The sequence below is a fragment of the Haliotis rubra genome, unplaced genomic scaffold (genome assembly GCF_003918875.1).
Source record: "Haliotis rubra isolate DU_JTF1 unplaced genomic scaffold, ASM391887v1 Scf369, whole genome shotgun sequence".
NCBI classification, from domain to species: domain Eukaryota; kingdom Metazoa; phylum Mollusca; class Gastropoda; order Lepetellida; family Haliotidae; genus Haliotis; species Haliotis rubra.
Window position 1 is genome coordinate 231,867 of NW_025767045.1, and position 12,765 is coordinate 244,631.

At 42.3% G+C, this 12,765-nt stretch overlaps 2 protein-coding genes across 2 annotated transcripts; one reads left to right on the forward strand and one right to left on the reverse strand.

Annotated features, from left to right (window-relative positions):
• Window positions 1–700: 700 nt before the first annotated feature.
• Window positions 701–1,864, reverse strand: LOC124285758 (polypeptide N-acetylgalactosaminyltransferase 3-like). Its single transcript, XM_046722031.1, has 3 exons — window positions 1,845–1,864; window positions 1,418–1,609; window positions 701–1,364 (listed from the first exon to the last, which is right to left on the reverse strand). The coding sequence occupies exons 1-3, from the start codon at window positions 1,862–1,864 to the stop codon at window positions 701–703; spliced, it is 876 nt and encodes a 291-aa protein (XP_046577987.1).
• Window positions 1,865–10,818: 8,954 nt separating this feature from the next.
• On the forward strand, window positions 10,819–11,703 carry LOC124285759 (polypeptide N-acetylgalactosaminyltransferase 5-like). The gene has a single exon (XM_046722032.1). It carries the CDS (start codon window positions 10,819–10,821, stop codon window positions 11,701–11,703), a length of 885 nt encoding a protein of 294 aa, XP_046577988.1.
• Window positions 11,704–12,765: the final 1,062 nt, after the last annotated feature.

Genomic DNA, 12,765 nt, shown 5'->3' on the forward strand with positions numbered 1-12,765 from the left:
TATTGTTATCCACAACTTAGTCCTGTAGGTTCTGGGTAACAATAACCTATGTTGTTGTGGGTTTTTTTCATTAGAACATCTATCTGCAGGGGCGGTGGGATAGCATAGTGATTAAAGCGTTAGCTCTTTACGCCGAGTTTGATTCCCCACATGGGTACAATGTGTGAAGCCCATTTCTGATGTTCCCCACCGTGATATTGCTGGAATATTGCTACAAGCGGCGAAAAACTAAATTCACTCACTCACTCACTCTTACTGGATCGGGAAATCAGGTCATAACAGGTGACTTATTGGGTCCCGTGATCAGGTAAGCTTAGTTTTTTTACAGACAATTAAACATATTCTATTACAAGCAAAGGCTTCGAAAATTCTGTCTTTAACTTATGGTCCATTACAGCAAAAAGTCTTCATTCGTGGTCACAGCAAGGGAACCCAGGCGCGCTGCAGTTAACCGTTCGCATGACAGAAATTTATGATCGTGGTTCGAATCCAGCTTCACCCGAATTGTTTCTGGTTGTGTCATCACCATATGTGTGCTCGTGAGTCTTACTAATGTTATAAACGTCTAAACGCCTGCATGTCGGGCTTTCCTCTGCACATTGAGCTGACACGCGTTGAAACAGAGAAAAGCGGCGTTAAATCAACCATGTATCATTTCGGTAAAATCTCAACCATTAAACCAAAAGTATAAACATTTCTATTACTTGACATCGTCTTGGAGGTAGTATAAACTCATCCACGTCTGTGCCTGCTCGTGAACGTCACACACATTTAAGCGTATTTGTTCAAGGTCAAGGTCGTGTGTCAGACACAAGGTGCCTTCCGCGTCCGAGTACACGATTGGTCCAACTGAGTTGGCTCCGTGCCAGTAGTGTTCAGAGTTAAAGCAATATTCCTCGTTTATAACAAGATTCGTGGATTTCCTATCGGGAACAATACACCGTCCTTTATGGCGAAACCTCCCGTTTGAGTCTATAGTAAAATGGTCCTCAGGGACGATCATGAAGCCTCCACACTTCTTCTTTGTCGGTGCGAGAGTGTTATTCTCAACAGTTAAACAACGAGAAGTGTTTATGTTTAGAAATTCACCAAAATGTATGCTGTTGTTGGCAGGAACCTCTGCTTCAGGAAAAATGTGCTCCAGGTACCATGTGAAGTTCTTGCATTGGAGCTGTCGCCTTAAAGATCGTCGTTCGTCAATTGTAACCATCTCCTGCTGTGAGAAGACGGGAAGAAACCCGAGCATGCCTCTTATAGATCTCTCTACAATATGTTTATACTCGTCCATCCACACATTTGCTACTCGCAACAGGTTCTTGGCCAGAATCACCAGCGCCGGTCCGACGAAGGAGTACGGTAGAGGTCTGTACAGATGACCCACTACCGAGCAGGAATGGTTTCAACGCGTCCCCCGCACATCCAAGTTCGGAACGCCAGCTCGAAGTGTTCTCCGCCCCATATCTCGAGGTTGGGATCGAACCCACCCATGGCGAAGAAGGTCTCCCTGTTGACAGCTATGGCACAGCCGGCGAGGCCCGGGAAGGGGTAGGGCTCGCTGTCGGTACTCCGTATCTGTGAGAAGTAGGGGGGCAGGGCATACCAGGCAAACCTGCAACATTGTATTACTTACATTATTGTTGTTTAGCGCTATACAATATATTTCAACGACAAACACCTTTTTGGCGAAGGTGCTGGATCTACGTAAATACTTCGAGTTATCCGAGCTTCGACACAACCACAAATATGAAATAATGAATAAATATGGAATACGCCCCCATCTTTTACTTCGAGAACCGTAAGTTTACCACAGCGGTGTATGACTATGTGACCTGCAAATTGCGCACCTTGTCCGTGGGTTTCCCATTACCTTAGTGGAACCAATGAAACATATGCACGCATACAGATGGGTACATTTTAGACATTCTTAGTTGGATCCTCTGGACGCGTATTATCAAAACACGTTAAACAGATGCTACTTGTTGTTACCCACCCGCCATTAAGGCATAAAACACGGTCCGGTGCACATGGAGTCTAAGGCGACGGATTTGTTTAGAACAATTGAGTTTTTAGTACGTGAGTGAGTATGATTTTACGCCGCTTTTTAGCAATATTCCAGCGGGGGACACCAGAAATGGGCTTCACACATTGTACCCATGTGGGGAATCGAACCCGACCTTCAGCGTGACGAGCGAACGCTTTAACCACTAGGCTATCCCACCGTCCCTAATATATGTGCCATCGTTTTATGATTGTAGATTCAAATGCCAAGTTTGACCTTGATGATGATTCCTCATCGGCATCCCGTATTTTAATCGCTTACAGCTGCATCACTTGGGGTTAACATCCCACATAAAACAGACACGGTTTCATTTTACTGAAATATGTTCCAGTTGTTGTCATTAAATCGCTTTCTCTTGGAGTTACCTCCCTTACCTCAGATCCCAGCCGAACCCCGGTCTCAACTGACGCTCCTTTACCCCGGCCTCCACACGTTCAAGCGCTGGTACCAGGGGCTGCAACACTTTATTGGGAAATCTCCTGAGTCTGTCAACCAAAGGCTCCAGCCAACCAGGAGAACAACGCATGTGTGCATCAAGAAACACAATTATCTCCCCTTTCGCAACCTTAGCACCCGCCAACCTTGACCTTACTAAACCTTCCCGACGTGAATTTTTTAAGACTGTTATTCGTGAATCTAATATTCCTAAGTATTCCTCCAAATGGGGATACGTCAGAACACTGAAGTCATCGACTAGTATTATTTCTGTAAGTAGGTCGGAAGGAGAGTTTTTAATCACGAGGTGAATGTGACGTAGAAGCATCGTCAGAGCCTCGTTATGAAACGCAGTGACGACGGTAACATCAGGCATGCCAGTCACTCTGTAACGCACCTGCTTACACCAATTAGTCCTTGGATCAGGAATATTTTCGTCTATAGGGTTGCGGTCAAGCTGACTCACGTTAAAACCGAAGGATATATTACTTGGAGGGCTGATATTCCTCCTTCATATGGCGCAGGAGTTTCTCCAGAATTGATGTCTTGGTAGCCTCACTGTGGAAAGTAAATAAAAATAGATCCGATAAAACACTTCTTCAGGCTGAGCTCACATTTGGGTCACGGGTCCCGCAGGCGTGATAGAAACTTTCTGAGTTTGAATCCTACATCTGCCTTGATTATATTCCTTAATTTCTCAGCACTACATCCTGCAATAGTCTTAGGACTTCTATTAAAACAAGGCCCGTGGGTTACACCACGTGGTATACGCCTAAAGTACTCATGGTTTAGGGCGTTTATTTGTTTATTACTTCATTAAAATACGTAGTTTTCACAAATATTAAACAACTATGTTTTCCCCAACTAGGCCTTTTAGATTGGTCCTCTAATCATCATCCAAAATCCCTTAATCAGTTATTTTGTACATCAATTAGGATAAGAGAAATAGAGGATGAATGGTATTTGACTTTTATCATAAAATAAATTATGTACGCGAACCTATATGGAAAGTACATCCCAGTTGTATACTATAGCTTGCATCAGGGGCCTACCTTTTGACTGCCGAAATTTCAAGGGGTAAAATGACACGATTTGCTCTCCTGTAAACTCATCCATTTCGGATGGTTTTACAAAAAGTGTTAAAAACTAAAGTTGGGAAAAACGACAGTCATAGAATATTTAACAATGAAACTTAAGTTGTGTGCCAGAAAACAAAATATTTCTATTTCCGTGAATTCCTGCATCCCATCACACATATCTCCCACACGTCGTGATGCAACATTTTAACCGAAATACTGTTAAACGAGACATAAACCCAACTCACTCACTCACTCACTCACATCCGATTTGTTTTGGTTTGATTACATGGTTTTCATACTGAAGGCAATATATGCTTGCTGAAACATACTATAAATATGGCTCCACACAGGACGTCATTGACAGAAGGGAAATTTCCTACTGCAAATAATTTTCATACTAATATTCTATCAATATTCACTAGTTCTTATATGTGAGAATATATGTTATTATAACATGCATGGACCTCGTCAATCCATACTAGAGAAAAGCGCTACGTGAAATCGTCTGAAATCATACTTGTGCCGACTGACGAGTCACTGATAAGGATTTCTATTCCTTTGGACATTAATTAGGGAGCTACCAAGTGCAAGACATGCATTATGCCTGTGTAAAGACAAATGACTGGCTAGCAAAATTTGGGAACTATTTCGCACACTGTTTTCATGTGTAACTCGTTGAAAAGAATACCAAACTTAGCTAGTACGTAACAAACATCTTAGTGCTAAGAGTATGTTAAATGGGAGTTACGATGGATTGTGCAAGCGGGTTATGGTTGATTATGTAACTATTAGTGGTGTTCTAATTAATTGAAATAATCGAAGATTGGTCGCAGTGACCAATCGACCAAGCAATCGATCACATTTTCTCATAATGGAACACAAGCGATTTTGGAACTACTGTTCCAGTGTTTGAAAAACTTGACGATAGAACATATCATAGAAGTTGACATGGCCTGAAAACCCGTTTAATGTTTAGAAAACTCACTTCACTTACTGAAAAGTCATGACTGAATATTTCTTGAAGACTCCAGGAAGTTTATGTTCATGATATATTAACCGTCACTATAAAGTAGCAAGTTGCATCATTTTACATTGGATGTGACATTTCCAAATGCAATTTGCAAGTTTCTAGCTAAAAGAAAAAAATAACAAAAACCAAAGCAACAAAACACAGAACCATGTTATACTTATCTACGAAAACAACCTGATAAGAAAATCTGAAAAATGACGCTAAACAATTTCTTTCGATGATTTTTTGTTGGTAATGAACCAATCATCAATTGTGAGATTTCAACCAATTCCCAAAACTAGTGACTACCCAGATTACATTGATGCTGTTGCTGAAGCAGTGTCGCCTATGTTGTTACTGTTAGTTTGCCGGCTGGCGTATTTCGCCAAAGCGCAAAACGTATCTGATGTTAGGTTGTCGTGTCGTGATATCACTGCAAAATACCAAGTCACACACTTTTGACACAAACGGCAGCGCTGAACACTTTGCTTTAGTCACTTACCTCTGAAATGAGTTATCCCCCTTGCCTTTCTCGTGGTTCTGGCCTGTGTTCCGGTTACTTGGTTTAGTGTCTAATTCCGTAGGTGGGAAACGAATTTGAACCTTCTCCTCTTGGTGAACCGAAATAATCCGATCCCCTAAACGTTCACTATATTTGGTGAAACTAACATTATACCCCAGCATATACACAGACCATAGCGAAACGCACACAACAACAGCCATCAACGGCTTACGCGTCGCCATTGCTAACTTGAATGTTTTACTTGAAATCAGTGACTGGTAGTGATGCATTTCATGACACAGTTACATAAAAACCTTCCATGTCGGACACAATGTAACAATTGTTAATGAATCAACGGAAAATGAAAGCGATATCTGTTATCGATATCAATTCAACGATGGAGTCACAGCTGTGCAATAGCAAGGGAGATAACTCAACACTCCCACACCTACTGCCAAGAGTCAACCGTCTGTCTGATAACAAAGAGAGATGGTGTTGTATTTATTTTCACACAGATTCTGCATATTGCGATTGTCTTTAGATAGTGACCACCTGTTCTTATTACCTAAACATACCCACGAACTGAATCCACATTGAATTCATCACGTCTTCCATGGAGACCATTGATCCCTCTCGAACCCTATAACATTCCTGCTTGTTGTGGAGAAGGTAGATTTCAAATGGCCCGCTTCTCCAGGATTCTACTCATTGTTGTCTGCCTTGTAGCCTGGAATGTTATCAAAACAGGGTTTGATATTTTCACTATTTACTCATCCAGATCATTCCTCAATGACGTACAAGAGAGGACCGGCATAGAAAATGGTCACGCGTTGATCACTAATGACAATGAAGCTGCAAGGTATCAGGTAAATATTGCAAACAAATTATGATACATGTGTTTCTATGCGCTTGTGGGGGATTGGGTAGTCCTTGACGTTTTTGCCTCCACACGGTTTTCAATATAGGTACTTTTGAGCCTAAACTGACTGTCTGACTGAGTTTGGTTTTACGCCGCTTTTAGCAATATTCCAGCAACATCACGGCGGGGGACACCAGAAATGGGCTTCACACATTGTACCCATATGGGGATTCGAACCCGGGTCTTCGACGTGATTTGAGCCTAAACCTTGTGTTTGCTTGTTTGTGTGCCACACAGAGCAATAGTCCAGTTATGTGACGGTGATTTGTTGATGATCGAGTCTGGGTCAGACGTTCCAGTGATTGATATCATGAGCATCAAGCTGGTCAACCCGCCTGAGGGGGCGGTTGAGTAGCCTAGTGGTTAAAGCGTTCGCCTGTCACGCCCGAAGACCGGGGTTCGATTCCCCACATGGACACACTGTATGAAGCCCATTTCTGGTGATATTGCTGGAATATTGCTAAAAGCGACGTAAAATTAAACTCACTCGCTCACTCAGCCGGATCACCTGATCCCGTTAGTCGGTTCTTAAAGTAATGGTTTGCTAATGACGAATTCTAACGCGGATCTCAAGGGGTATGAAAATATCTCCTGCTAAGAATTACGGAAACCAAATAGCTTCATATTCTTTTCTCTGGGGTTAATGTCAACAATTAATGAAACAGAGGCCCTGGAACTATCAGGAGGCAATATGAAGGAACGCGGACATCCATCTGTATTCCATCTGTAATATTTGCCTCATTTAGACATTCCGAAATTGTTGAAGTTTACTACATCTGATTTTATATCCTGAAAAACGGATCATGACTGTTTATGAATAATTTTGTAGCGAAACTGATCATACAATTTTATAGAAAATACACCCCCAATAAACGCATAAAGCATTTTTACAGGTTTGATATACTGTTATTTGCTTTACTGTCATGAGAAGAATCACTAGTTGTATACTAAATGTGGCAGTATACATGTCAATAACTGACTGACTGAGTTTGGTTTTACCCCGCTTTTAGCAATATTCCAGCAACATCACGGCGGGGGACACTAGAAATGGGCTTCACACATTGTACCCATGTGGGGATTCGAACCCGGGTCTTCGGCGTGACGAGCCAACGCTTTAACCACTAGGCTACCCCACCGCCCCACATGTCAATAGACCATATTGGGTTGAATTATATGCTGGTCTGACGGTAATAGTAGATTACTAATATCAAAGTCCGATATACTCAGATGTATTTAAATTGCATTGATGACGAGGGAGTGAGTGAATGAGTCAGTTTAGTTTTACGCCGCTTTGAGCAAATCCAGCAATATCACGGCGGGTTTGACCTGAAATGGGTTTCACACATTGTGTCTATGTGGGGTGGGGAAATCGAACCCGGGTCTTCGACGATGACCAAGGAAGATAATTCCATATATACACAATTTGATCGTAATGAATGCATAATATCGGTGTTGACGGTAACACCGCTATCAAGCAAGTGATGTGACCGTTAGAATCTACTCCAAAACGTCTCATTCATTGTAATGTATACATAGAAGTCGTTTGTCAATAGAAAATTCACTCTTGTATTGCGCATGGTTTATTAAAATAATTGAGAGGGTTTGTCGTATCGGGGTTTTATTCAGATCCGTTAAAACCGAACGAAACATTCTTTTGTTCAAACGGAATGTATTTACGTTTGTGTCATTTACTGTAGGCGCTCGCGAGAAAACACGCCCACAGTAAATCTTACATCAGGCGGAGGTCCGCCGAAGAGACGGCCAATATAACGTTGGCTAAAGATACCCGGATGAAACGTGAGATGACAAAGTTCATCTCAAGAACTGAAGCTGAGAGGCAGATCAAAGAGCTGGAGGCTGAGCTCAACAGGTAAGTACAGAAGTAATGTCTAATGTCATAAAGACTGACTGACTGAGTTTGGTTTTACGCCGCTTTTAGCAATATTCCAGCAACATCACGGCGGGGGACACCAGAAATGGGCTTCACACATTGTACCCATGTGGGGATTCGAACCCGGGTCTTCGGGGTGACGAGCCAACGCTTTAACCACTAGGCTATCCCACCGCCCTAATGTCAGAAAGAAGGATGTCGCATAATAGGGCATATGGGTAGTCTACCTGTAAATTGTTTGATTATTACCCCGTAGACCTGTGTTACTACTCCTGTGTTAGCTTAGCCATGGTCCACGTCTTTATCATACGGCCTGGTAATTTTGAAAAAAGCAAACACACGTGCACGCGCACGCACACACAAACACATTCATACACACACGTGTATTTCGTACATTCAGGCGGAACGTTATTAGAATTACATAAAATGCTTAATGTACGTGAGTAGATGTGTTATACATCGTAAAAGGGTTTTTGTAACAGAAAGATATGGGGCCCATGTAACCCTCATGTTTTGTCATGTTTCATGTTCTGTTATTATATAACATGACATACTGGTATATACATCTTAAAACTATTGCATGGTTAAGTGTGCTTTAAGGCTGTAATTCAACATAGCACATTGGCTGACTTGTCGATTTCTAGCAAACAGGAGTGATACATGTAAGAACTGATATGAAACGATGACTAGACGAAGAGGGGAAACATGTGCCAAGCAAAGACACATTTATCAACTCCCAATAAAATATAGTGAGTGAGTGAGTTTAGTTTTACGCCGCACTCAGCAATATTCCAGCTATATCTGTAAATAATCGAGTCTGGACCAAACAATCCAGTGATCAAGAACATGAACATCGATCTAGGCAATTGGGAACCGATGACATGTGTCAACCAAGTCAGCGAGCCTGACCACCCGATCCCGTTAGTCGCCTCTTACAAGCATAGATTACTGAAGATCAATTCTAACCCGGACCTTCACGGGTCCAATAAAACTGTATGTAGGTACGTGTCAGAATTTCATGTCAGTTGGGAATCAATACTGTTTCTGTTGTAGTCTTAAGTCTGGTGCGTTAAGGAGCGGTGGGGTAGCCTAGTGGTGAAAGCGTCACGCCGAAAATGCGGGTTCGATTCCCCACATGGGTACAACGTGTGAGGCCCATTTCTGGCGTCCACCGATGTGAAATTGCTGGAATATTGCTCAAAGCGGCGTAAACCTAAACTCACACTGGTGCGTTTAAAGTTTGCAGTTGTTGTCGTTGTTGTCGTCATTTTGTTTTACGTTTTTGGATTTGATGTTGTTGTTGTTGTTGTTGGATCACGGTTATGTAAATTTGTTTTACAAGGTTGTTCCACAATAAGACCCAGAGATACAACGAGGACAAGAATTTCACACTGAGTCAACTTCTCTCCCATATAAAACAAGATCACCAGCCCCCACCCAGTCACAACTATGGCTTTGATGTCAGGGATAGCAACCACAAGCCAGTTAATCGGACTTTACCAGACCTCCGTTACGAAACCTGCAAACACGTGAAGTTTGATCGAGCCTCCCATACCTACGGTGACGGTCATTACGCCATTTCACAACGAGGCTATCACGATGCTCCTGCGTCATATCCACGCTCTGATAAATAACTCGCCGCCTCAGCTGCTCAGGGAAATTATTCTCGTAGATGATCTCAGTAGTCTGGAAAATCTCGGCGAAGATTTAGAAACATATGTACATGTGCTCGATAAAAGGATCAAACTCATTCGCAACAAGGAAAGACAAGGTGTGTCAAGGTCAAGGATGGTGGGAGCCGACGCTGCGACGTCGGAAGTGTTGGTATTTTTAGACTCGCACATGGAATGCACTGTTGGTTGGCTGGAACCGTTGGTTGCAAGGCTTGCCAGGCAATCAAATCTTGTGGTACAGCCGTTGTTACCTAATATCGTTTCTGTGGAAAACTCGTATCAGGAAAGGACCATGAGGGGAGCTTTTGACTGGGATTTAAGGTAATAGCCAAGATTACGCAGATAACATCAGTGAGTGAGTCAGTGAATGAGTCACTCAGAGGTATACTCGGTTATTTACAGACAGCTGTCATAGATATATAGAATAATTGCTGAGTGGGCCTTAAACACCATCAAGGAACAAAAATATTAACATATTTCCGTTAACGTTATATACGAGGTTATCTTAAGATAGCTTGGCTTTGACTAACATTTGGTCTCTGACATAAACATACTAAGAATTCCACACGGGGGAAAACAGATCTTAAATTATCTGAATAAAATATACCATGAAACCTTCTTCTTCAGGGTCCCGATTCACAAAGCATTAGTATCGGTACGTCATTCGTAAGAGTATGACAAACTATAGAGTTACGAGTGAGTAAGTATGGTTTTACGCCGCTTTTAGCAAAATTCCAGCAATATCACGCCGGTGGACACACATTATACCATGTGGGGAATCGAACCCGGGTCTTCGGCGTGACGAACGAACGCTTTAATCACTAGGCTACCCCACCGCCCATAGAGTTACGACAATTCGTATTGTTACGAACACTTTGTGGATCGGGACCCAGAAGCTGAAACTGCAGTAATGTAGTCTTGCCCAATATTATAGACATGTAAGGGCACTGTCTATTTGTATCACGGTTTTTATGACAGACTGACTGACTGAGTTTGGTTTTACGCCGCTTTTAGCAATATTCCAGCAACATCACGGCGGGGGACACCAGAAATGGGCTTCACACATTGTACCCATGTGGGGATTCGAACCCGGGTCTTCGGCGTGACGAGCCAACGCTTTAACCATTAGGCTACCCCACCGCCCCTTTTATGACAGAACATTCTTTGGCTTGTTATGATGTTACTGTTATCTATTTATTTTACAGTTATGTCTGGTCACCAAAACCCCCTTACGTCAGCCAACCTGCCGCAATGCCGTATCCCACCCCTGCTCTCACTGGCTGTGCTATCGCTGTTACAAAGCAATACTTCTATCACCTCGGAGGATTCGACCCCGGACTGGAGATATGGGGAGGGGAACATTTTGAGCTGGCGTTCAGAACGTGGATGTGCGGTGGAGCTGTTGAAGTTGTCCCTTGTTCTATTGTAGGACACTTGTACAAACTACTGACACACGACTTCCTGGGAGATGTTGATACTATACGGGATAAGAACAACTTGCAAGTGGCTGAAATATGGATGGACGAATATAAAGACTTCATATATGCGTCCTACAGATCAGAACGTAAAATACCGACCTTCACTCAAAAAGAATTGAAATCCATTGAGGCAAGGAAGGAGCTGAGACAAAGACTGAAATGTGGTAGCTTTAAAAACTATTTGGAGATGTTCCCGGAACTGAAGATACCCACTAAGGATAGTATATATTACGGTGCAGTGAAGAATAGCAACACCTCCTACTGCTTAGTGGTACAACCCAATGGTAACGTTGGAGTAGGGGATAATCGGTGTGGTGACTGGAGACTACTTCCCGAGGAACAGTTCATTATTGACAGAAAGGGGAGGTTGATGTTTGAAGAACTATGTGTGGGTATGGACGGAAATACGACATTGCTGAGAGCCAGTAAAATTAACTGTGATGATTCAACATCACTGTGGACATGGAATACGAACAAAGGAGGGTACAGAGGATTGCTTGAACTTTCTGGTCCCACAGGTCGTTATTGTATGGTACATCACCAAGGTGACATGGGAACCCAGAAACAAGATGTGGTTGAACTGACATCTTGTAATAATACAGCCTCCAATCAACTGTGGTCAATTGCTCATGAATTTGATTTTGGCGACAGTCCTTAATAACATGATAAAACTTTAAACAGTGAATACCCGCAAATCCGGATCTGGACACTCCATCGTTATGAATATAGGGGCGGAGGGGTAGCCTAGTGGTTAAAGTGTTTGCTCATTACGCCGAAGACCCGGGTTCGATTCTGCACATGGGGACAATGTGTGAAGCCCATTTCTAGTGTCCCCCGCTGTGATATTGCTGGAATATTGCTGAAAGCGGCGTAAAAATAAAGTCACTCACACTCACTTAATGAATAGTATGAATATGTTATCACTGATTTTCAGTAATCCATTCATATATCTTCACTGCTACGTTTGTCCTTTACACCAAATAGAATTTGTTTTTGAGAATATTAAAGACTGGGTGTTCTTTTACACTGACGTTTTGTTTACTCAGAAAACATAATTCGTTAAACGATTAATTTGGTCCTTGAGAACTGTAACGTCACGACCAACGAGTCTTCGCAGTACATTGAACGATGTGCTGTTCGTGAAGACGTGATTGCGGTTACCATTGATCTTTAACTTGATGCTGCTCTGACTCTGTCGTTGTAATGTCATTACATTTTAATGCTTTGTGTACATAAAATCATTCATTACATTCAAATGCAATATGCTTATGTTTTCTATCATTCAGTGTCGCCCAGTTCCCGAACCACAAATATATCTGATCCTGTGAAGCTCCACGCTGGTGCTTGTCGTTAATCTTCAAACTTTGCAGCAAACATTCCCCAAAATGATCACTTTCATCCCCAGCCATCCATTCTCATCTCTATGATAGCCGAGTAATGGCGTTAAATAGTTGTTGGCTTAATATAGACAAACTTCATAGACAACAGCTTTGTATTCCTGCTTGACAGCGGTACAGGAACCTGTATCGAGACGTCGCAGTCACTGAATATAGAAGACTACATTGTAGTTCACAGCTTCTAAATTGGCCTCTCAAAGAAGTTGTTGGCTTGGTTTGAGACATCTACCAAGACCAAACTTCTGTTTTATATAATATAATCTGAACGAAACCAGTCCTTGAAACGTTTGTATAGAAACTGGTTTTGCATGTTCACAGAAATT

What these genes read in the sequence shown, in the direction of transcription:
- LOC124285758 (XM_046722031.1), bottom strand. Translation starts at nt 1,864, where the DNA reads ATGGGAAACCCACGGACAAG. An exon ending in ATGGGAAACCCACGGACAAG is followed by an intron (nt 1,610 to 1,844) that starts GTGCGCAATTTG and finishes ACAATGTTGCAG; the next exon opens with GTTTGCCTGGTATGCCCTGC. An exon ending in CTGGCGTTCCGAACTTGGAT is followed by an intron (nt 1,365 to 1,417) that starts GTGCGGGGGACG and finishes TCATCTGTACAG; the next exon opens with ACCTCTACCGTACTCCTTCG.
- LOC124285759 (XM_046722032.1), top strand. Translation starts at nt 10,819, where the DNA reads ATGCCGTATCCCACCCCTGCTCTCACTGGCTGTGCTATCGCTGTTACA.